The sequence below is a fragment of the Aotus nancymaae genome, unplaced genomic scaffold, assembly GCF_030222135.1.
Source record: "Aotus nancymaae isolate 86718 unplaced genomic scaffold, 86718_ANA_hifiasm-v0.15.2.pri h1tg000057l, whole genome shotgun sequence".
Lineage (NCBI taxonomy): Eukaryota > Metazoa > Chordata > Mammalia > Primates > Aotidae > Aotus > Aotus nancymaae.
The window spans coordinates 47895368-47922181 of NW_026988471.1; the positions used below are offsets into that span (position 1 = coordinate 47895368).

A 26814-nucleotide genomic window follows, 5' to 3' on the forward strand; every position below is an offset into this window, starting at 1 on the left:
AGAACATTCTTGCAGTCTCTGTGTGGAAATATATGTATTTATTTATCTTGGGTCAATATAAGAAACTTACCAACTGTTTACCAAAGAGGTTGTACCACTTTAAATTCTCACCAAAGATGTATAAGTGTTCCAGTTGCTCCACAGCCTCACCAATAATCTAGTATTATTAGCTTTTACTTTTGGCCATTTTAGTGTGTATGGAATAATATTTCATTATGGTTTAAAATTGCATTGTGCTAATGACTAATGAGCATTTTTTCATGTGCTTATTGTCAATTTGTGTTTCTTCTTTTGTGAAGTTATCTGTTCAGATATCTTGCCCATTTTAAATTAGATTGTGTGTCTACTTATTTTTTACTCCTTTAGATGTGTAAAGATACATTCTTGATACAAGCCCCTTTTCAGATATATATATTTACAAATATTTTCTCTCATGTGATTTGGTTGTTATTTTTTTGATGGTGTCTTTTGTTCCTTTTTTTTTTAATTGTGTCTTTTGAAAAGCAAAAGTTTTTCCTTTTAATTAAGTCCAGAATAACACTTTTATTTTTAATGTGTTCTACTTAAGGAATCTTTGCCTATCCTGAAATTGTAAAATATTTTCTCCTAACAGTTTTAAAATTTTAGTTTTTGCATTTAAGTCAATTATCTACTTAATGTTAAATTTTGTGTATAACATGAGGTAGGAGTGGGGTTTATTGTTTTTCCTATATGGATACAAAGTTGATTCAGCATCATTTGTGGGAAAAAACCTATTCCTTCTCTATTGAATTCTATAAAATAAATTCCTTCAGGATATAGATGATGAGAGAATTTTCCCAACTCATTTTATAATACAGATAGAACAAAATCAAACAAGAAATGACAAGAAAATATACAGACTGATACTGCCACAAATATAGATAAAACATTTTAAACAAAATATTAGCAAGTCAAAATTTGTTAATGTGTGTGGACCATTTTTAACAAATACAAATCAGATCATGTCACTTTGTTGCTCAAAACATCCCATTTAATCTCAATCACACTGACACCCAAATGTGTCCCCATGGTCTATCAGGTCCTATATGACCTCACTTCCAGCTTACTCTTTGATCTTATGTCCTGTGAATCTCCTCTTTGTTTTATTCTTCTCTAGCTACAACATGTAGATACACTTTACATGCTCATGAATGTTCTTTGTACAAATTGGATTCTGACTGAACTATCATCTACCTCAGTGGTTTTAAACTCTAGGTGTACATTAGAATCATCAAGGGAGATTTAAACAATGATTAATGTTTAGACCCTGCCCTGGATAAATGGAATAAAAATCTCTGGAAATGATATTTGGGTATGTACATTATTTTTAAAGTTCTCCAGGGGATTCTAAAGTGCAACGTAAGAAGAGAACCACTCAACATCATTTCCTTGTTATTCCCAGGGTCTCAAATCTCTTCCCATTTGAAGATCTAACCAGTCTAATACTGGATTTCCTTTTTTTTTTTTTTTTTCTTTTTTAACCAGGAGCCAGTAGAATCATCAGACTCTCCTTTTTGCTTTCAGTAAGTAGGACTCAAGGCTGCTTTGCCATTAACTCCCAGAATCACAGAAGGTTGGTTTAGGAAGGAACTTAAGTCATCTAACAAGGAGATTCTCTGAGGGGCAAAGCTGAGTGGAACCCATATTTTCTAGCACTGTTGCAGTTACAGTTACTTGATTTACTTTCTTTCCTTTTATCTGTGCTGAGTGATCCTAAAGAACGGAGAATTGGAGGCTCCTCAACTTTTTTAATGTGCTTGCAACAATTCTCATTCAATAAATCTCTTTCTCTAACAGTCCCTCTGTTAAGTTAACTTTTCTTTCCCCAGTGATCTGGGGGTGGAAGCTGGAGTGTCAGACTAGTGTTCTCATTTTTATATGCAAATAAATCACTTGATTATATTTTTTGTCCTTATGTTATCATGAATATTTCAAATGAATTTTATGTGGTTCATATTTATGGTTTGGGAGCTATTTCACATTTTGGCTCATCGCCACCTCATCTGCATATACCATATCTCAGCTGATGTTGATTGGTCTCATTTACATATTCATCATGCTCCTATTTTGAAAGATATTTTGTTATAAACTAGCTTTTCCCCCCACCTCCAGTGTTATAATAACACATAGATGTGTTTTTAAATTGAACTCATTTCCATACATAATTTTTCTGGTTACCATAAATCACCGTATTGTCACCTACTCCCCCAACCCTATTCAGTGTAATCTTCACACTTTATACCAAGCTGACATATGGCTCCGAAGTAATTAAAGACAATGTAAACAGTTTACAGTGCACTTTGCAAAGCCACTTCACATTGCAGAGTTTAATGATTTCTTTTTTTCCCAGCAAGTCTCAAAGCAGTGAAGAATAGGGAGGTTTGAGATAGTGATGCAGATAAAAGCTAAGGTGTGAACAGTGACCATTTCATTTCTAATGGAGAAACTTCTGTTCTTGGTTCTTCAAAAAAACAAGGTCCTTTCCATGTTGACTTCTGATAGAAGTAGAAGAGGCTGGGTTAAGCTGGGCTGATGAATAAGGAAGAATCATCAGCAAGGGTTGGGGCATTGTTTTCCTAATCATTCTAACAAGATGAATAGGGGAAATATAAATTAATCAAATGCCCATATTGTGTCAGATACTGAAGTTGAGTATTAAGGGCCATGACAACTCTATTAAATAGACCTTAGTATTAGCATTTTACAGATTAGGGAGATGAGGATTAGAGAGGTGGAAACATTTGTACTACATAGAGACAGATCAAAAGAGAGAAAAAAATAAAGATGTGTGAAGTCAGCATCTCTGCAAACTAGTCTAGTTCCATGTAGGTGAGATGCATTCTATTTTGCAATATCTTTTCCTATTGTTTACCCACTGTGTTAGCTTGTACAGAGAATTTGATCTATTTAAGCCTGCTTTCTTATCCATAACATAGCACTAATGAAGTTACCTATCTCTTGTGTGTCCAGGAGGATGAAAAAAGTGATAAATGTAGCTCTGTGGGTGGGCCCCAGCAGGTATGCTCCCAGGCCAACCTAGCAGCTGTGTGCCCATGCCTTGGTATAAGAAATAGCCCACAGGTTGCTTTGCTACTGGCAGACATGCCCCCAGCCTGGCCAATTAGCCTTGCACCCCATCCTGGATCAAGAAACAGCCCCACAATCCACTCAAAGAAGGTACACAGCTGCATGTCAGCCAATAGGCCATGCAACCATGTCCAAGGCCTTCAAAACATCCCTGTGCGCCACTCCAAGCAGACATACCCCCAGGCCAGCCAACTAGCTATGCACATATATCTGGGCCTGAGAGATAGCCCCATGTAGGCATGCCCTTAAACCAGTGGAGAAATCATACACCCATGCCTTTGGTCAGAATAACAGCCACATTAGCCCCAACCCCAGTGAGCCAGACCCTGAGTTGGTCAACCCATTGTTTGCACACATGTACCCGTGACCTGAGGAACAGCCTGGCAAGCCTACCTCTAGTGAAGCCACAGCACAACAACCACAGACTCTCTCAGATTAGGCTGCTGAGACTGTTGCAAACATCACTAGTATGGATTACAGCAAAACAAATGACACAGAGACTACACTATTGTATCCACCTAGAACCAAAGTCAAAGCACGTCACCAAAACAACACCCCAAGACCCATCCAAATGAATGTCTTTCCTTATAAAACCTATTTCATAAAATTGCAAGAGGTGATTGTTTGACCAGATGCATACAAATCAATGTAGGGATACATCAAAGATGGAAAAGCAAGGAAACATGACACCTAAAGGAACACAGTAATTCTCCAGTCACAGACCTTAACTACAAAGAAATATATAAAATGCCAGAAAAGAACTGAAAATAATAATTAAGGAAACTCAGTAAGATATAAGAGAATATAGATAGACAATTTAATCAAATCAGGGAAGCAACTCATAACTTGAATGAGAAATTTGGCAGAGAGATGGAGTCAAACAGAAATCCTACAGCTGAAGTTGATTAATAAACATATAAAAGGAACCAACTGAGAGCTTTAACAACAGATTGACCAAGAAGAAGAAAAAATATCTGAACTTGAAGACAGGTCTTTTGAAAGAACATAGGCAAAAATAAATAATAAAATATAATAAAATCTATAGAATTTATAAGGCATTGTTAACCACATAAATATTCATATTATAGGAATTCCAGAAGGAGAAGAGAAAAGAAAATGTATAGAAAGCATATTTAATGAAATAATAGCTGAAATTTTCCCAAGTCTTGATAGAGAGATGAACATCCACTTCCAAGACTTGGGGAAAAAAAAATCCCAAAAAGAGTAACTCCAAAGTCCTTTCCAAGGCACGTTACAGTCAAATAGTCAAAAATCAAAGAAAAAGAGAAACTTGTGAAAACAAGAAGGGAAAAGCCTCAAATCACACACTAAAAAATCCACATTGGATGAAGAGTAGATTTCTTAGCACAAACCTTATGGGCCAGGGGAGAACAGGATGATATATTCAAAGTATTAAAAGAAAAAGCTGCAAGACAAGAATATTATACCCAGCAAAGCTACCCTTCAGAAATGAAGGGGAAAATAATCTTTCATAGACAAGAAAAAACTAAGGGAATTGATCACAACTAGACCTGCCAAACAAGAGACTCTCTGGAGTCTTCCATTGGGAAGTAAAAAGACTGAAACCAACATCATGACAATATGCAGAACTCTAACACTCACTGTTAGAACTGATACACAAAGGACAATGAGAAAGGAATCAAGGCCATCACTACAGAAAACCACCTAATTGCAATAATACAAATAAGAGAGGAAGTAAGAAGCAAAGGATGTATATAAAACAAGCAGAAAACAATTAATGGTTGGAGTAACCTATTAATAGTAACTAATAGTAATGGTAATCTTGACCTATTAATAGTAATCTTGAATGTAAATAGACTAAATTCACCATTTAAAATATATAGACTGGTGAAATAGATGTGTTTTTAAAGACCCAAATATATGCTGTCTATAAGAAACATACTTTACCTGTAAAGACACATAGACTGAAAGTGAAAGGATTAAAAAGAGATATTCCTTGTAGACCCAACACAAAGCAGGAATAGCTATACTTACATCAGAAAAACAGAGTTAAGTTAAAAGATGTAAAAAGAGACAATGATTAACATTATATAATAAAAGGATCAATTCAGCAAGAAATTATTACAATTGGAATATATATATATTATGTTAGGTATATGTTAGGTATATATATATAATCAATATATATATATAATCTTTATATATATATAATCATATATATATATAATCTTTATATATATATAATCAATATATATATATAATCTTTATATATATATATAATCAATATATATATATAATCTTTATATATATATATAATCAATATATATATATATACACCTAACACCAGAGCATGCAGATATAAAAAGCAAATATTGTTAGACCTAAAGGGAGAGATAGATCACAATTCATTAGTAGTTGAAGACTTCAATACCCTACTCTCAGCATTGGACAGATTGATTAGAGTGAAAATCAACAAAGAAACATTGGATTTAAACTGCATCACAGACCAGAAACTTACAGAACATTTAATCCACCAGCTGCAGAATACACATTCTCATCATTAGCAAACGAAATACTTCTCAGAATAGGCCATATTGTTTCTGTCAGGACAATAAACAAGTCTCAAAAAATTTTAAAAAATCAAAATCATATCAAGTATCTTAGAATGCCACAGTGGAATAAACCTAGAAATCAATAACTAGAGAAACATTTGAAAGCATACACTACATGGAAATTAAACAGCACATTTCTGAATGATCAATAGGTAAAGAGGAAATTAAGAATAAAATTTAAAACTTTCTTAAAACAAATGAAAATGAGAACATAACATACCAAAACCTATGGGACACAGCAAAAGCAGTATTAAGAGGCAAGTTTATGGCAGTAAACCCATATATCAAAAAACAAGAAAGATTTCAAATAAACCAATTAACAATGCAGTTCAAGGAACTAAAAAAGCAACAAACCAAATAAAAAATTATTAGAAAAGTAATAAATATCAGAGCAGAAATAAATAGTAAAATAACATAGAATACCAATGAAACAAAAAGTTACTTTTCTGAAATGATACACCAACTTGAACAAACCATTAGCTAGACTAAGAAAAAAGGGAGAATACCCAAATAAAATCAGAAATGAAAAACATACACAATCACAGTAGCAGTAGTAGTAACATTACAATGGTTACCACAAAAATACAGAGGCTCATTAAAGATTGCTATGAACAAGTATACACCAATAAATTTGAAAATCTGGATAAATTCCTAGACAAATACAACCCACCAAGGTTGAACCAAGAAAAAATACAAAACCTGAACTGACCAATAATAAGTGACAAGTTTGAACAGATAATTGAAAATCTCCCAACGAAGAAAAGCCCAGGACCAGATGGTGTCACTGCTGAATTCTATAGAACCTTTGAAAAAGAATTAATACCAATTCTTATCAAACTATTCTAAAAGTTGAATCAGAGTGAACTCTAACTCATTCTCATAGGCTGACATTGCCCACATACCAGACAAGCACATAGCAAAAAAAAAAAAAAAAAAGAAAAAAGAAAAACCACAGGCCAATAACCCTGATGAAGATAGATGCAAAAATCCACAGCAAAATACTAGCAATCCCAAACCAACAAGACATCAAAGAGATAATACACCGTGATTAAGGGAGGTTTATCTGGGAAATGCAGGAATGTTTTAACATATGCAAATTAATAAACATGATACAGTACAGCAATAGAATGACGGACAAAAGTCATATGACCATGTCAATAAATACAGAAAAAGCATTTGGTAAAATTCAACATGATTTAAAACTCTCAATAAATTAGGTGTAGAAGGAAAGTACCTCAACACAATAAGGGCCATATATGACAAACCTTCAGCTAATATCATCTAGATTGAGGAAAAGCTTTCAAAGGGAGGGAGGACTACTTGAAGTGTGGGAGGATTTGCTCTGTCTTTTACTACTACACCCCACTTTGAGAAAACCGTATCTTGGAAAAACCCTAAATTAAACCAGCCCAATATGAACTGAATGTTTGCAGTAACAAAGGAGTCTTCTCTTTTCAAAGGAAATCTTCATCAGTGCTGTAAATATGTCAAAGGCCTATTTGCATTCTGATGTTTATTGTAGCAATATCCGCAATAGCCAAGGTATGGAATCAACTCGCATGTTCACAAAGAAATGGATAAAGAAAATGCTATGTGTATTATATATATATTAATTATATTATTTAATATTAATAATTGACATTAATATATTAGTATCAATATATTACATTATATTTATAATATATATTATAAATATATATGACACACAATGGAATACTATTTAGTGATGAAAGGGAGCAAAATTCTGTCATTCACAGCAACATAGATAATCTTGGAGGATATTATGTTAAGTGAAATAAGTCAGGCACAGAAAGGGAAATATTGCATGTTCTCACTCATAGGTGGTAGTTAAAAAATTCGACTTCAAAGAAGCAGAGAGTAGAAAGAGAGTAGAAGAGTGGTTATTGGAGGCAGGGAAGTCTATATGGGAGAGGGGATACCCAAAGACTGGTTAATAGATATAAAAGTACAGCAAAATAGGAGGAATAAGTTCTAGTGTTCTCTATAATTAACAATTACTGTGTATTTTGAAATATGCAGAAGAGGAGATTTTGAATGTTTCCAAAACAAAGAAATGATATCCATGTGAGATATGTTAATTACCCTGATTTATTACCCAATGTATATATGTATCAAAATTACACACTGTTCACAATTATTGTATGATTATGTGTTACCATGATTATAAATAATATAATTATATGTTAATTAAAAATAAAAGAAAAAGGAAAACTGTGGAACAAAAAACAATAGAAAAAAGAGGTTAGACATGAAGAGTTTTTTAGTGTATGTGGGTGCATGGTAGGGCAAATGTGGGAGATGACATGATCAGATATAAATTTAGAAAATATTACTGTATGTTGAACATGGATGAGAAGGAAGAACATGCTGGTAAATGGGGACAGCACAAGTTGAAGGCTGTTGTAGTCACACAAGTGCTCTGGTTTAAATGTTTTTTCTCTTCCAAATTTCCTGAAAACTCAATCTCCAATTCAATATTGGGAAATGTGGCCTTTTGAGAGTGGTTTAGGGCCCGTAACACAAGGGCCTCATCATCATGAATAGATGAATAGTTGCTTCTGCTGGCTTTTCAATTTTTCTTGCTGCTTTAGTTCTTTTAATTTTGACGTTAGGGTATCTATTTTAGGTCTTTCCTGCTTTCTCTTTTGGGCATTTAGTGCTATTTTCCTCTATACACTGCTTTAAATGTGTCCCAGAGATTCTGGTATATTTTGTCTTCGTTCTCATTGGTTTCAAAGAACATCTTTATTTCTGCCTTCATTTGGTTATTTATCCAGTAGTCATTCAGGAGCAGGTTGTTCAGTTTCCATGTACTTGTGTGGTTTTGATTGAGTTTCTTAATCCTGAGTTCTAATTTGATTGCACTGTGGTATGAGAGACTGTTACAATTTCCGTTCTTTTGCATTTGCTGAGGAGTGTTTTACTTCCAATTATGTGGTCAGTTTTGGAACTGGTGCGATGTGGTGCTGAGAAGAATGTATATTCTGTTGATTTGGGGTGAAGAGTTCTGTAGATGTCTAGTAGGTCTGCTTGGTTCAGAGCTGATTTCAAATTCTGGATGTCCTTGTTAATTTTCTGTTTCGTTGATCTGTCTAATACTGACAGTGGGGCATTAAAGTCTCCCACTATTATTGTGTGGGACTCTAAGTCTCTTTGTAGGTCTCTAAGAACTTGCTTTATGAATCTGGGTGCTTCTGCACTGGGGGCATATATATATTTAGGATAGTTAGTTGTTTGTGTTGCATTGATCCAGCCACTCTCAAAAGGCCGTATTTCCCAATGTTGAATTGGAGATTGAGTTTTAACAGGAAATTTGGAGGGGAAAAAACATTGAAACCAGAGCACTTGTGTGACTACAACAGCCTTCAACTTGTGCTGTCCCCATTTACCAGCATGTTCTTCCTTCTCATCCATGTTCAACATACAGTAATATTTTCTAAATTTATATCTGATTATGTCATCTTCTACACTTGCCCCACCATGCACACACATTCACTAAAAAAACTTCATGTCTTTCTTTGTCTCTTTTGAATTTTATGGTTTAAAGTCTGTTTTATCAGAGAATAGGATTACAACCCCTGATTTTTTTTGCTTTCCATTTGCTTGGTAAATATTCCTCCATCCCTTTATTTTGAATCTTGTGTGCCTCTGCACATTAGATGGGTCTCCTGAATAAAGCACACCAATGGGTCTTGACTCTTTATCCAATTTGCCAGTCTGTGTCTTTTAATTGGGCATTTAGCCCATTTACAGCTAAGGTTAATATTGTTATGTGTAAACGTGACCCTTCTGTTATGATACTAGCTGGTTGTTTTGCCCATTAATTGATGCAGTTTCTTCCTAGCGTCAATAGTATTTACAGTTTGGTATGTTTTTGCAGTGACTGGTACTGGTTGTTCCTTTACATGTTTAGTGCTTCCTTTGGGAGCTCTTGTAGGGCAGGCCTGGTGGTGACAAAATCTGTCAGCATATGCTTGTCTGTAAAGGATTTTATTTCTCGTTCGCTTATGAAGCTTAGTTTGGCTGGATATGAAATTCAGGGTTGAAAATTCTTTGCTTTAAGAATGTTGAATATTGGCCCCCACTCTCTTCTGGCTTGTAGAGTTTCTGCCAAGAGATCCGCTGTTAGTCTGATGAGGTTCCTTTTGTGGATAACCTGAACTTTCTCTCTGGCTGCCCTTAGCATTTTTTCCTTCTTTTCAGCCTTGATGAATCTGACGATTATATGCCTTGGGGTTGCTCTTCTCAAGGAGTTCGTGGTGTTCTCTGTATTCCCTGAATTTGAATGTTTGCCTGCCTTGCTAGGTTGGGGAGGTTCCCCTGGATAACATCCTGAAAAGTGCTTTCTAACTTGGTTTCATTCTCCCTTTCATTTTTATGTACCTCGATCAAACGTAGATTTGGTCTTTTCACATAATCCCGTATTTCTTGGAGACTTTGTTCATTTCCTTTCACTCTTTTTTTTCTCTAATCTTGTCTTCTAGCTTTATTTCATTGAGTTGATCTTCAATCTCTGATATCCTTTCTTCCACTTTATCTATTTGGCTATTGAAACTTGTATATGCTTCATGAAGTTCTTGTGCTATCTTTTTCAGCTCCATCAGGTTGTTTATGTTCTTCTCTAAAGTGGTTATTCGAGTTAGGTTTTCATCTAACCTTTTATCAAGCTTCTTAGCTTCCTTGCATTGAATCAGAACATGCTCATACAAGTTTGAGCTTTAGCTCATTAAAGTTTGTTATTACCCATCTTCTGAAGCCTGCTTCTGTCAATTCTTCAAACTCATTCTCTGTCCGGTTTTTTTCCCTTGCTGGAGAGGAGCTGTGATCCCTTAAAGGAGAAGCAGCATTCTGGTTTTTGGAGTTTTCAGCCTTTTTGCTCTTCTTTCTACCCATCTTCATGGATTTATCTACCTTTGGTTTTTGAGGTCAGTGACCTTTGGAAGGGGTCTCTGAGTGGACTTCCTTTTTGTTGATGTTGATGCTATTTCTTTCTGTTTGTTAGTTTTCCTTCTAACAGTCAGGCCCCTCTGCTGCAGGTCTGCTGGAGTTTGCTGGAGGTCCACAACAGACCCTGCTTGCCTGGAAATCACCAGTGGAGGCTGCAGAACAGCAAAGATTGCTACCTGTTCCTTCCTCTGTTGCTATTAAAAAAAGCTTTTGGGAATGGGTTCTCTCTCTTCTCCTCTGCCATGTAGGGACATGTTTGCATGTTTGTCCCCTTTTGCCCTTTTACCTTCCACTATGTGAGAACTCAGCAAGAAACCTGTCACCAGAGGCTGGAGCCTTGATCTTGACTTTCAAGTCTCCATAACTGTGAAAAAATAAATTTCTGTTCCTTGTAAATTATCTAGTCTATGGTATTTTGTTACAGCAGCACTAATGGACTAAGATACCAAGGAAAGATCGTGGTAGCTGGAGAAAGACATGAGTGGACAGGCTAGACAGACTTGGTCTTATACTGTAGTTCAAAGTTGCTACATTCTGATCTTGGCCTAAAAGAATAATCAAGGGATCTGATAAACTATAAATTCTGAATAAAATCTGATAAATGCGCTGTTAATATTATGAATATAGAATTCTGGTTTGGAAAAACTTGGAAAGTTCTGGAAAAGCTCTGCAGAAAAGTAAGCATTTCATCTGGTCCCTGACTGACAAGCAGGATTTTATGAAGTGAAATTTTAGACAGAGGGACAGCATCTACATAAGAACAGTGTGAAAGTATATTTTGTTCATTTGTTTATTTATTGTTTCATTCCCCTGAAATTATTTTTAATCTCTTTATGTGCCAGACATTGTCCAAAGAACAAGCTGTTACATTCTAAATATGCAATATGATGTCTGGTAATAATAGTGCTTGGGGAATAGAAAATTGTCCCACCTGGTGAGAGTGTAAGGTACACAGTGCATATGATGTGAGATAAAGGGTTTTGATTTCTGTGCCAGGAACTTATGACTTAAGTCTGTAGCAAGGAGGATCCATAGAGGTTCTTCTGCAAGAGAATTTGAACAGTGCAAATCTGGCAGCAGAGTGGCAGGAAGATTGCAGCTGGGATAGGCATGGCAGCTTCATACAGTAGGCTATATAAATGCTGAAGAGATTTTGGGTCTAATAGCAGGAATGAGAAGAGGGCTGGATACCAGAGTACATTTGAGAAGCAGTCAGTAGGACTGGAAGAGCACCTTGGCATAAGGCATACAGAATGCACCTGCATCAAGGAAGACTGGATTTTCCTTGCTTGGGAACCTGGGCAGATGGTGACATTATCACTGGGCGATTTGGGAAGATGAGAAATTTAAGGATAAAGATATGCTAGTTCTGAGTATATTGAATTTCAGGTATTTGCAGTTCACTCAGGTGTAGATGTTTAGGCATTTTTCTAATTTAAAACAAGAATTATGGTCTCAAAAGAGAGGTGAAGGTTGCAGATGAAAGTTTAGGAACCCAGGTATTAAGACATTATCCGACAACTGGCCATTCAGGGGTGGAGTTAGAAGAAAAGAAAATTCCCAAAAGTAGAGCTCTAGAATTCCTAAATTTTTGAAGGGCAGTTAAAGAACAAGAGAGATGAAGAGAACTGGATATGGAGCAATCTGGGAGGTTAATAGGGAGGCAGGAGAGTGTGGTGTCCCAGAAGTTAAGTGGGGAAAGGGTGTTGAGAAGCAGGACATTAATGGTTAATGAAATAAGCTACATATAAGGTAAGCAGAAGAGGATAAAGGAAGTCATTGGATCTTGTAGCTATGGTATTTTTGAGATCTTTGATAGAATAGTTAAATAGTGTTGAAGAATTTTTGGCCAAATAGCAAGTGGGTAGGCTAAGAAGTGATTGAAAAGAAAGGATAGAGAAGCAGTGAATGAAGGCAGCTCTTTCAACACAGTGGTCTTGATGGGGAAGAGAGAAAAAGGTAGCATGATAGGAAGGTGGAATTTATACAGAAAACTTTTCCTTTTTTTCTTTCCAATATGGATAGGTGAAAGTTGGTCACATGTGCAGAATGAATGAAAGGGACTTTGTGATTTGTGGAGAAGGAGATAGTGAAGAAAAGGGCAATAGTTACTAAGTTCAGGAAACTGGTTAACAACTGGAAGAACACGAGTGAAGGAGGTAAGTCTGGAAAGGAGATGAGAACTTTTTGGTGACCAACGTAGAAGGCAAGACAAGGGACAGAGGTGAGCATGGAGACTGAGGGATACCAGAGTCTCCTCAGGTTCAATCCAATGCTGGGCCCTTTGCTAGAAAATGCTTTAAAGCCTAAGGGTATAAAAAGGGTGAAATAAAAAAGACCGATTTTATTTTTGGCGTCTCACTGTGTCAGTACGGGCTGATAAATAAAGCCATGAGGTAAAAATGGACAAGCTCTGTCTGGGCAAGTTGAGTTACTGAGCCAGCTGCTGTTCTCTTGGATCGTTGCTTTGTCAGCTCAGTTCCACCATTCGTATTGCTACGGAAGGTCTTGTCTGATGCTGAATACCCGGTGAGGGGTCATTCACACTTGCTGGATTAAATTTGATTAAAGTAGCTTATTTGTGACATCTGAAATGCTTGTCTTTAGAATTTGATGTAATTATTGTGATGTTTAGGGACACAGGGATATCCAATAATCATTTAGTCTGTGTTAGCTACAGGCAAGGGAATGGTGAATTCATCCAGGAATACATCTTAAGCATAAGCTCTCGAACTGTACTCTTTCCCTGATTTCCTTGGTGAACTCTGTTTAGTTGAGTGTCCCCATCTTCTAAGCCCTGTGATAGTTGAATGTCTTCAATGAGGTAAACCCTGGAAGATTACAGATCTTAAATTGGGCTCTCCTCCAGCTTGGGGATAGAAATTGGAAATCACGTAAGCCCCTTTTTAAAACTCCCCTCTTAATACACATATGAGGAAACCAAGGCCCTAAAAGATAAAATGCTTTAATCAAGGTTATGCAGTAATTTTATATTAAAACTAACACTGAAACCAGGATTCTGACCACCCTCCTTTAAGCGGGTGGCTTAATTGCTGGACATAATGACATCTATACTTTGTGATTCTTTTGTTAAAGGATTCCTTTCTTACTTCTTCTGACTTCAGCAAGTACTAGTCTTAAAGGGATAAAAACAAATGAAGACGATAAATTTAATGACTTCAACAAAGAGAAACACATGAACTGAAGGTTTGCTTTCTTGCCTTGCTTTCATTCCCTTCTGTATATACTCTGTTTATTCATTGCTATACTTACTGGCATTAAAGTCCTGAATCGTGGCTGTCTCACTGCAGAGAAGAACATATCTCCCTGGCCCTAAATGCCCAGGAGGTGGTACCAAGAGCTTTCAAAGGGAGGGTGGATTACTTTAAGTGTGGGAGGATATCCAATAGTCTTTTACTGTCTTTTACTACTGTACCCTACTTTGAGAAAACCATATCTTAGAAAAACTAAATAAAACCAGCCCAGTGTGAACTGAATGTTTGCAGTAACAAAGGAGTCTTCTCTTTTCAAAGTAAATCTTCATCAGTGCTGTAAACTTTCCTAGTACTTTTAAATGTTTATATATCAATTATTACTTGCCTGCATGCATACCTTGGGAACAAGAAGGCTAGAGAGTCCCTACAGCACAGATGTTAAATCCTGCTGTCAATTAAAAATCAATCATAAATAGTAGAAAGTATTTTTGAAAGAGATTGAGTATCTGCAGAAAAAAAAGAGGCTTTGATTTATGAAAATTCCACTCACAGGTACTCTGGGAACAACCCCTTATTTGAGAAATGAGGAAGATTGCTTGGATTGCTCTTTTGCTCATTTCAATGGCCTCACTGAAAGATTCCACACTATCATTTAGACACCATGGTGAGACAAAAAAATGTGAGGAGATGCAGAAAGTTTGGCTGGTCATGTCAGTCTGGCTACTAAGTACAGTTCATCCTACTAGATGTGATCTGAGGTTACTTTCTCTAGCCCCCTTGAGGCATTCACTCACAGCAGTGTCAGGTACATACATTCTCTCCAGGTCCCCAAATCCTGAAAATGCACCTTTTGGGATGACTCGAAGCTTGGTGAGGACAAACCTCCTGCAAAGAGAGTAGAAATAAAATATCACAACCTATCCACTAATAAATAATTGAGTTGCTAATGTATTAAGACAGTATCAGCTAACAGCTAACAACACATAGTAAGTGCTTGCCATAAAGTAATGTTGAAATTACTTTTACACTCTCTTAATCCCCTCTACAAAGTGGCGATATTGGCACTATTAGTCTCTCCATTTTGTGTAAGGAAACTAGAGTTTAGGGAGAATAAAAAACTTACCCAGGGTCATATGGCTGATACATGACAGAGTTGGAGTATGAACCTTGCTGGTCCCCACACCTTATGTTGCCTTCGGTAGTCCTGTGTGAGGCCTGTTCTCTTTCTCTACTCCACCCCCCATTGCCTCTTCCTTTATTGTAATTCTCAGCTGACCTTGCCTCCTATTCCAAGATGAAAATAAAATCGATAGAAGAAAATATCCTTATGATCTCCTAGGGCTCACTGACTGATCAACCTGCCTGCACCTGTGCTTTACACACATTGCCTTCTTTCCTGGTGCAATGAGTGAACTGTCCAGGGTCCTGTCTAAGAATAGCTTCCCCAATATGCAGTAGATCTATTTCCCTCTCAGCTAGTCCCAGTAACTGCTATGACAGTTTTCCATTTTCTTCACACATTTCATTCACCTTTTCCCCCTTTCTTTCTGGATTCAGCTTACTAATATAAAAACATGCCATAATGTTTCTCATCTAAAAAAAGTCTTCTCTTAACCTCAGCCGCCTCCAGCTTTTGCCATTTTCTTCTGCTTGAAATATTTGTCTCACGCCTGCCTCAGAATTCCTTCCAATGGCTCCTCATCTCACTAGGGGAAAAATCAAATTTGTTTACAAAGGTCTTCAGTACTCTACACGAGCTTTCTGCTTTTTATTTCCATAGACCCTGTGTTCTCAATTTTGACAACAACCCTTTGTTCATCCTGGTCTTGTCACAGTGTCCTTTAGCAATTCCTTGGACATGCCAGGTTCCTTCTGGCTTAATGTTTCCACTTTTGCAGTTCTCTCTGATTGGAACATTTCTCTCCCAGATATCCTCATGGCTTGTTATTTGCTCAAATGTTACCATTTCAGTGAAGCTTTCCCTAACCACCTATTAAAATAATAATCTCCCAAACTTGGCCCCAACCCCTCTTTCCTGCTGCTTAAATTTTTTTGTCATAGCAATTCTGACATGTTGTATCTTCTGTTTATCTTTGTGTATTTATTTATTTATTTATTTAACTAGAATTCAAGTTCCATGAGGGCAGAAATGTTGGCTTGATTTGTTGTGACTGTATACCAAATGCCTAGAACAGTGCCTGACATGATAGGTAGTCAATAAATATTTGTTGAATGACTGAATTAATGGCTATTGAGCATTCTGAAAATTCTGGGTTTGAGATTGTAGTTACAAGTGACGCTTTGGAAATCTTCATAATAAGAATATTATTCTTTCCCCAGCCTTCTTCCCTCTGGCTTTTTCTTGATTTGTAACTGATTATTAGGGATTTGGTTTTCTTTAATCTTTAACACTTCCTTTTATAAGGCAGTCTGTGAGCATGAATTGTAATCAAACACCATGGACTTGGATAATTTTATAAACATTTTGTTGCTTTAACCGTCTATTATTTATTGTTGTTAGTGAAATTTCTGTTTCAGATAGAGCTGCTACTCAGGCAATCAAGTCTTTCTTTTTCACCTTGCTTGTGCTTGGCTACAAGGTGTGCCAACCCTATGGTGAAGAATCATGAGAGAGAACCTTGTGTGCTATTGCTGTCCTGTAGGAGTTTATATTCTTGCTGGAAAGGCAATACCAGAAACTTTGGAACTGCTAGAAAACAGTTGAGGCCTATAGTTGATATAATAGCAATAAATTTATACAAGGAATAAGATGAGAAAGATCCCAAAGTACACAAATATATAACAGAAAGATTGTTAAGGGTGAATGAATTTTGAACCCAAGCCTCAAAAATATTAGTTCATACTAAAAGCATTGTCTTGGTTAAGCCATTTAAATAAAAGGTGATTTAATTTAAGATCACAGAAGAGTATCTACTTCTAGAATATCCATCTAAAATGAATCAAAGTTAGCTCAATACTCTACCTTAGTTGTACTCACTTAACCTTGGTTAATACATACAAGTTCCTTTTGTTCCTGTTTAACACAAGACAGAAGAATGATGAAAATAAACAAATAATTAAAGGTAATAAAATTGCTTTAAACTACTCAACACTCTGAAAGTGTCAAGGAAATTGTAACATTAAAGTAAAATATTAATTAATGAGATGCATGGAGAGTGAGGTCTTGAATAACTGACTCTTGTATTTAATAACATCAACTAGAAAGCATTTTTTGATTCAGCCCAGTAATGTGCATGTTTTCTAAAATTTTCAAGGACTGTGTCTGCATTAAGCAGTTCAAAATTATTAACATAATTAAATATTTTTGATGCTTAAAATCTTCATTGACCTCTATTTCCTAAAATGTTATAAATTAGATAATTTGAAGATATTTTCACAAAAAATTACCCAGAAGTCTTCTATAAAACATTACAAATATTATTTTAAATGCATAGCAGAGCTTGAAAGGATATGAGAAATCCCCAGGGGCCCAAAGTAAAGCAGCTGAATACCAGACGGACCCCTGAGCAGTGGTGAATGCAGCCAGAATTCTAAGAGGGTAAAGTAAAACCAAGGTATCCTGGGGGAGTTTCTGAACTTAGAGGCAAAGGGATTTATGCTTTAGTGCCAAACTGGTACATGAGATGAGACGTGGAGAACAGAATGTGAAGATATCTTTTCTTGTCATCTCATACACATTCTAGAAAGGTATAGAAAATGGAGAACCAGTTATTTAAATTAAAATGAAATAACATCCAGAAATGTTTCATAACTTATGAAAGATATAAATCCTCAGATTCAGAGATCTCAACAAATCCCAGGGAGGAAAACAAAAATCCACTGCCAGATACCTATGAATTAAAACTGTAGAGCCATTAAAGAAGATGTTTTAAATGCAAATGGAGGGAAAAAGCCTGTCTTCAAATAAAAAAATAATTAGAAAACCTTGTAAAAATATCTCCAAACCTATTAGAGAAAATAACTGCCAATTTAAAATTCTATAATGTAGAAAATTATCATTGAAATGTGAGGGTAAAATAAAATGATGTCTGAACAAATTTAATTAGCTATGAATAAACTTTTAGAGAAAGAATTTCTTTAAAGGATAAGAAAATTTAATTCAGGAGGAAGGCGCAAAACACAGGAAGGAATAGTGGATGAAGAAATTAGTGTTTTCTATTGAATAGGTGAGTTTCTTAGTTCATTTGTGTAGCTACAAAGAAAAACCTGAAACAAATTTATAAAGAAAAGAGGTTTATTTCACTCATGGTTCTGCAGGCTTCACAAGAAGTACGGCATCAATGTCTGCTTCTGGTGAGGGCCTCAGAAATCTTCCACTCATGGCAGTAGGGGAAGGAGAATAAGCATCAAGTGGCAATTGACGAAGGATGAGGAGGGAAAGGTAGATGCCAGGCTCTTTTCAATAATCAGCTCTCGTGAAAACTAATAAAATGAGAATTAACTCATTACTGCAAGGATGGCACCAAGCCGTTCATGAGGGATCTGTGCCTATGACACGGACACCTCCCACTAGGTCACTTGTCCAACACTGGATATCAAATTCCAACATGAAATTTGCAGGGAGCAAATATAAGTGAGTTGTCGTAATGGCTGGAAACCCTACGAAGTCAATAAAGAACACTAAAAACATACTGACCAAGAACTAGGTTATAAAGAAAATTAGTATTTAAAAATTACTTTCTTTGATGGTGATGCAATTAAATTACTTAGAAATCAGTAATAAATATAATTAACTCTCCTCCCCTAGTACACATACACCCATATGGAAAAAACAAAAACAAAACCAAAAGCAAAGCAAACCAACCAACAAACCAAACAAACAAATGAACACGCTTTTAAATCATATATGGGTCAAAAGAGAAATTACAATTAGGAATCATTTAGATTGAACTATAATGAAAATACATATCAAACATATCAAACTCATGAAATATCGTTAAATTGCTACCTATAGTAGAAATTTATAGATGTAAATTATTGTACCAGAGAAGGAAAGAAAAGAATTAGATAAGAAATTAATGAGCTAAGCTTCAAGTACAATAAACTACTAAAAGAAAAATAGAATTGTGGAAACAGAAAATTATGAACCCAATATTTTTTTTATTGCATTTCTGGCTAGAACTTAAAGTGATACTTGAAAGATGTTTAATAAGAAATGGTAAAAGCGGAGACTGTTGATAGAGATGTTTGAGAAGGTAAACACTCAGATAGACATTATAATTTCATATTAGATAAAGCTTAAGTTTAATCTACACTAACTTGCTATTTTGAAATTATAAGGTTAAGTTTTTCTTTGAGTTTATTACTGAGATGGGTAAGAAGCTTTCTACTAGTAGCAAAAGGCTTACTGAAATGGTTTAATGGACTCTTGACCTATGATTTTAACACTCAAAATGATTGTTATAGAGAACTAACTTATTTGAATGTTTACTGAAGAAAACTGGATTTACCACTTAACATTGTAAACTCTGCCTATTATAGAAGGCTTATTTTAACCAGCAACCTTTTGATATTTCATTATGACATTGTTGATCTAGTCCTGATTAACAAATTCAAAAGGTATGCACACATTTCCTTTAAATCAGAAATATAGGTAATGGTATTGTACTTAATAAATTTTCATTTTTGAAACAAAGTAAATGAGAGTATAATAGATAAAGTTTAGAATACGTTGCACCACAATTTACATCTTACTGATGCTTTCACATTTTTCTCTCAGAACTGGAACAAGACAAAGATGCTTACTCTTACCACTTTTATTCATAGTTATACTGGAAGTTCTAGCCAGAGCAATTAGGCAAGAGAAAGAAACAAAGGTCATACAAATGGGAAAACAGGAAAGCAAATTGTCCCTGCTTCCAGATTGCATGATCTTATATGCAGAAAAACCTAGACTCTACCAACAAACCCTTAGAACTGATAAATGAATTAAGTAAAGTTGTGGGGTACAAAACTAATATACAAATTCAGTAGCATATCAATACCTAAACAGCAAACTGGCTGAAAGAGAAATCAACAAGGCAATCTCACAATAGCTACAAAAAATACCCAGGAATAAATCTAACCAAGGACATAAAAGACTTCCACAAGGGAAACTACAAAACACTGATAAAAGAAATTAAAGAGGATACAAATGTTAAAACATCTCATGCTCATGATTCAGAATAATTAATATTGGTAACATGACAATACTACCTAAATCAATCTACAGGTTCAATGCAATCCCTATCAAAATGTCAATAACATTCTTTACAGAAATAGAAAAAAATCTTAAAATTTGTATGGAACCACCAAAAACACTGAATAACCAAAGCATTCTAAGCAAAAAGAACAAAACTATATGCATCGCATTATCAGACTTCAAAATATACTACAAACCTATAGTAACCAAAACAACAAGGTATTGGCATAAAAATAGACACATAGACCAGAAGAACAGAATAGAGAACACAGAAATTAATCAATGTATTGATGTCCAACTAATTTTTGACAAAGATGTCAAGAACACTCATTAGGGAAAGGACAGTCTTTTCAATAAATGCTGCTGGGCAAAAATGGGCGAAGGATATGAACAGATACTTTACAAAAGAAGACATACATGAGGCCAACAAACATATGAAAAAATGCTCATCATCACTGGTCATTAGAGAAATGCAAATCAAAACTACATTGAGATACCATCTCACGCCAGTTAGAATGGCGATCATTAAAAAATCTGGAGAAAACAGATGCTGGAGAGGATGTGGAGAAATAGGAACACTTTTACACTGTTGGTGGGAGTGTAAATTAGTTCAACCACTGTGGAAAACAGTGTGGCGATTCCTCAAGGACCTAGAAATAGAAATTCCATTTGACCCAGCAATCCCATTACTGGGCATATATCCAAAGGATTATAAATTGTTCTACTATAAGGACACATGCACACGAATGTTCATTGCAGCACAGTTTACAATAGCAAAGACCTGGAACCAGCCCAAATGCCCATCGATGATAGACTGGACAGGAAAAATGTGGCACATATACACCATGGAATATTATGCAGCCATAAAAAATGATGAGTTCGTGTCCTTCGTAGGGACATGGAAGAACCTGGAAAACATCATTCTCAGCAAACTGACACAAGAACACAAAATCAAACACCACATGTTCTCACTCATAGGCGGGTGTTGAACAAGGAGAACACATGGACACAGAGAGGGGAGCACTATACACGGGGGTCTGTTGTGGGGAGGGGGGGATAGCAGGGGGGTGGGGAGTTGGGGAGGGATAGCATGGGGAGAAATGCCAGATATAGGTGAAGGGGAGGGAGGCAGCAAATCATACTGCCACGTATGCACCTATGCAACAACCTTGCATGTTTTTCACATGTACCCCAAAACCTAAAATGCAATAAAAAAAATAAAATTAAAAATAAATAAATAAATAAATAAATAAATAAATAAATAAATAAATAAATGCTGCTGGGAAAACTGTTTTATTACTATGCAGAAGAATAAAACTATATTCCCACCTCTCATTCTATATAAAAATGACCTCAAAATGAATCAAAGACCTAAATGTAAGACCTGAAATGATAAAACTACCAGAAGAAAATGTAGAAGTGCTTCAGAATATTGGTCTGGGAAAAGGTTTTATGAATAAGACTTCAAAAGCACAGGCAACAAAAGCAAAAATAAACAAATGCAATTACATCAAACCAAAAGGTTTCTTCACAGCAAAAAAAAAAAAAAAAAAAAAAAAAAAAAAAAAAAAAACAGAATGAAAAGATAACCTACAGAATGGGAGAAAGTATTTGCCAACTACTCCACCTGACAGAAGACTAACTCAAACATCTCAACAGCCAAAAAAACCTACAAAAAAGTCTATTAAGAAAATAAGCAAATGATCTGAACAGACATTTCCCAAAATAAAACATATAAATGACCAACAAATATATGAAAACATGCTCCCTAATCACCAGACTGCAATGAGGTATTGTCTCACCACAGTTAGGATGACTATTCTCAAAAAGACAACAAAATAGCAAATGTTGGTGAGGATGAAGAGAAAAGGGAACAATTAAATACTGTTGTTGGGAAAGTAAACTAGTACAGACTCTATAAAGAACAGTATGAAGTTTCATCAAAACAAACAAACAAAAAAAAAAAAACTGCAAATAGAGCTACCATATGATCCAGAAATCCCACTACTTGGAATTTATCCAAAGGAAAAGAAATTACTATATCGAAGAGACATCTACACTTCAGTAGCCAAGATATGGAATCAACCTAGTTGTCCAACAAGAGATGAATGGATAAAGCAAATGTGGTATATATACCTAATGGAATACTATTTAGCTGTAGAATAAAATCCTTAGCCAAAGAATAAAATCCTGTCATTTGCAGCAACATGGGTGGAATTGGAGGGCATTGTGTTAAATAACACAAGCCAGGAACAGAAAGTTGAACACCATATATTCTCACTAATATGAGGGAGCTAGAAAAAGTTAATCTCAAAGAAGTAAAAAGTGGAACAGAGGATACTAGAGGCTGGGAAAGGTACGGGGAAAAGGATAGGGAGAGATTTATTAAAGAATACAAAATTATAGTTAGATAGAAACTCTAGTGTTATATATTATAAACTCTAGTTCTATATAAACTCTGGTGTTCTATTTCAAGTAGCAAAAAGGATATTGACATTCCCAACAAAAATAAATGGTAAATGTTTGAGATGATGGGTATGCTAATCACTCTATTCTGATCACTTTACACTATATGCATTGAAACATCACTATGTTCCCCATAAATATGTGTAATTATTATTTGTTAATTATAAAAAATACATTGCAAAATTTATGTTTACCTTGAGACAGGAAACCTAAAAGAGTAGAGAGAAAGAATAAAGATAAGAATAGAAATATTAGGACTAGAAAGAATATTTGTTCATAATCAGCAAAGAATAAAAACTGAGAGAGAAAAAACCTCCCAAACAATTAGAACCATGAAAAGTGACACTTAACTAAAGATATAATGATTTAAATTAGAGAACACTAAGAACAATTTTATTACATTACTATTTTTCTTTTTTTTTTTTAAATTATACTTTAAGTTCTGGGGTACATGTGCAGAATGTCCAGGTTTGTTATATAGGTATACACGTGCCATGGTGGTTTGCTGCACCCCATCAACCTGTCATCTACATTAGGTATTTCTCCTAATGGTGTCCCTCCCTAGCCCCCATGCCCCAACAGGCCCTAGTGTGTGATGTCCCCCTCCCTGTGCCCATGTGTTCTATTGTTCAACTCCCACTTATGAGTGAGAACATGCAGTCTTTGGTTTTCTGTTCTTGTATTACTTTGCTAAGAATGATAGTTTCCAGCTTCATCCATGTCCCTGAAAAAGGACATGAACTCATCCTTTTTCATGGCTGCATAGTATTCCATGGTGCATATGTGCCACATTTTCTTTATCCAGTCTGTCATTGATGGGCATGTGGGTTGGCTCCTAGTCTTTGCTGTTGCGAACAGTGCCACAGTAAACATACATGTGCATGTGTCTTTATAGTAGAATGATTTATAATCCTTTGGGTATGTACTCAGTAATGGGATTGCTGGGTCAAATGGTATTTCTAGTTCTAGATCCTTGAGGAATTGCCCCACTGTCTTCCACAATGGTTGAACTAATTTACACTTCTACCAGCAGTGTAAAAGTGTTCCTATTTCGCAACATCCTCTCCAGCATCTGTCTCCTGACTTTTTAATGATTGCCATTCTAACTGGTGTGAGATGATATCTCAACGTGGTTTTGATTTACATTGCTCTAATGACCAGTGATGATGAGCTTTTTTTCATATGTTTGTTGGCTGCATAAATATCTTCTTTTGAGAAGCGTCTGTTCATATCCTTTGCCCACTTTTGAATGGATTTGTTTTTTTCTTGTAAATTTCTTTTAGTTTTTTGTTGATTCTGAATATTAGCTCTTTGTCAGATGGATAGATTGCAAAAATTTTCTCCCGTTCTCTAGGTTGCCTGTTCAGTCTGATGATAGTTCCTTTTGCTGTGCAGAAGCTCTTTAGTTTAATTAGATTCCATTAGTCAGTTTTGGGTTTTGTTGCCATTGCTTTTGGTGTTTTAGTCATGAAGTCTTTGCCCATTCCTATGTCCTGAATGGTATTTCCTAGGTTTTCTTCTAGGGTTTTTATGGTTCTAGGCTTTACATTTAACTCTTTAATCCATGCTTGAGTTAATTTTTGTTAAGGTGTAAGGAAGGGATCCAGTTTTAGCTTTCTGTATATGGCTAGCCAGTTTTCCCAACACCATTTATTAAATAGAAAATCCTTTCCCCTTTGCTTGTTTTTGTCAGGTTTGTCAAAGATCAGATGGCTGTAGATGTGTGGTGTTATTACTGAGGTCTCTGTTCTGTTCCACTGGTCTAGATATCTGTTTTGGTACCAGTACCATGCTGTTTTTTTTTACTGTAGCCTTGTAGTATATATTTTGAATTCAGGTAGTATGATACCTCCAGGTTTGTTCTTTTTGCTTAGGAGTGTCTTGGCTATGTGGGCTCTTTTTTGGTTCCATATGAAATTTAAATTTTTTTTTTTTTAATTCTGTTAAGGAAGTCAGTGGTAGCTTGATGGGGATAGCATTGAATCTATAAATTACTTTGGGCAGTATGGCCATTTTCATGATATTGATTCTTCCTATCCATGAGCATGGAATGTTTTTCCATTTGTTTGCATCCTCTCTTATTTCCTTTAGCAGTGGTTTGTAGTTCTCCTTGAAGAATCCTTCATATCCCTTGTTAGCTGTATTACTAGGTATTTTATTCTCTTAGTAGCAATTGTTAGTGGGAGTTCACTCATGATATGGCTCTCTGTTTGTCTGTTATTGGTGAATAGGAATGCTTGTGATTTTTGCATATTGATTTTTGTATCCTGAGACTTTGCTGAAGTTGCTTATCAGCTTGAGGAGATTTGGGGCTGAGATGATGTGGTTTTCTAAATATACAATCATGTCATCTGCAAACAGGGACAATTTGACTTCCTTTTTTCTTGTTTCAATTCCCTATATTTCTTTCTCTTGCCTGATTGCCCTGGCCAGGACTTCCAATACTATGTTGAATAGGAGTGGTGAGAGAGGGCATCCTTGTCTTGTGCCAGTTTTCAAAGGGAATGCTTCCAGTTTTTGCCTATTGAGTATGATATTGGCTGTGGGTTTGTTATAGATAGTTCTTATTATTTTGAGATACCATCCATCAATACCTACTTTATTGAGAGTTTTTAGCATGAAGAGCTGTTGAATTTTGTTGAAGGCCTTTTCTGCATCTATTAATATAACTGTGTTTTTTGTCTTTGGTTCTGTTTATGTGATGGATTACATTTATTTATTTGTGTATGTTGAACCAGCATTGCATCCCAGGGATAAAAATGACTTGATTGTGGTGGATAAGCTTTATGATATGCTGCTGGATTCAGTTTGCTAGTGTTTTATTGAGGATTCTCACATCAATGTTCATCATGGATATTGGCCTGGCATTTTCTTTTTTGGTTGTGTCTCTGCCAGGTTTTGATATCAGGATGATGCTGGTCTCATGAAATGAGTTAGGGAGGATTCCCTCTTTTTCTATTGTTTTGAATAGCTTCAGAAAAAATGGTACCAGCTCCATTTTCTACCTCTGGTAGAATTTGGCTTTGAATCTGTCTGGTCTTGGACTTTTTTTGGCTGATAGGATATTAACTGCTGCCTCAAATTCAGAACTTGTTATTGGTCTATTCAGGGATTTGACTTCTTCCTGGTTCAATCTTGGGAGGGTGTATGTGTCCAGGAATTTATCCATTTCTTCTAGATTTTCTAGTTTATTTGCATAGAGGTGTTTATAGTATTCTCTGATGGTAGTTTGTATTTCTGTGGGATTGCTGATGATATCCCCTTTATCATTTTTTTATTCTGTCTACTTGATTCTTTCCTCTTTTCCTTCTTATTAGTCTGGCTAGCAGTTTATCTATTTTCTTGATCTTTTCAAAAAACCAGCTCCTGAATTCATTGATCTTTAGAAGGATTTTTCATATCTCTATCTCCTTCAGTTCTGCTTTGATCTTAGTTATTTCTTGTCTTCCACTAGCTTTTTCTTTCTTTCTTTTTTTTTTTTTGAGACAGAGTTTCGCTCTTGTTACCCAGGCTGGAGTGCAATGGCGCGATCTCGGCTCACCGCAACCTCCGCCTTCTGGGTTCAAGCAATTCTCCTGCCTCAGCCTCCTGAGTAGCTGGGATTACAGGCACGCGCCACCATGCCCAGCTAACTTTTTGTATTTTTAGTAGAGACGGGGTTTCACCATGTTGACCAGGATGGCCTCGATCTCTTGACCTCGTGATCCACCCACCTCGGCCTCTGAAAGTGCTGGGATTACAGGCGTGAGCCACCGCGCCCGGCTTTTTCATTTGTTTGCTCTTGCTTCTCTAGTTCTTTTAATTGTGATGCTAGGGTGTCGATTTTAGATCTTTCCTGCTTTTTCTTGTGGACACTTAGTTCTATAAATTTCCCTCTATACACTACTTTAAATGTGTCACAGAGATTCTGGTAGGTTGTGTCTTTGTTCTCAGTGATTTCAAAAAACATCTTTATTTCTGCCTTCATTTCATGATTTGCCCTCTGCTTGTTACCCAGTTCCAAAGTCAGTTTTATATATTCAGGTGTCTTTTCAGCAATGCCTCACTCTACTCTTAACAATTTACTGAATTAGTCCATTTTCATGCTGCTGATAAAGACATATCTGAGACTGGGCAATTTACAAAAGAAAGAGATTTAATGGACGTACAGTTCCACATGGCTGAGAAGGCCTCACGGTCATGGTGGAAAGCAAGGAGGAACAAATCACATCTTACAAGGATGGTAGCAGGCAAAGAAGGAGCTTGTGCAGGGGAACTCCTC

General features: G+C 35.9%; 2 protein-coding genes across 9 annotated transcripts in view; one reads left to right on the forward strand and one right to left on the reverse strand.

Moving 5' to 3' along the window:
* LOC105726151 (uncharacterized) overlaps window positions 1-26814 on the forward strand; it is a 532480-nt gene that overhangs the window by 229251 nt on the left and 276415 nt on the right. The window lies entirely within an intron of this gene.
* The window catches only part of FSHR (follicle stimulating hormone receptor), a 194234-nt gene that overhangs the window by 92403 nt on the left and 75017 nt on the right, over window positions 1-26814 (reverse strand). For all 3 annotated transcript variants that reach the window (XM_012465479.3, XM_012465480.3, XM_064364068.1), the window contains exon 2: window positions 14699-14770. In XM_012465479.3, the coding sequence (XP_012320902.2) occupies window positions 14699-14770 (72 nt within the window). The remainder of the gene's footprint in view (window positions 1-14698; window positions 14771-26814) is intronic.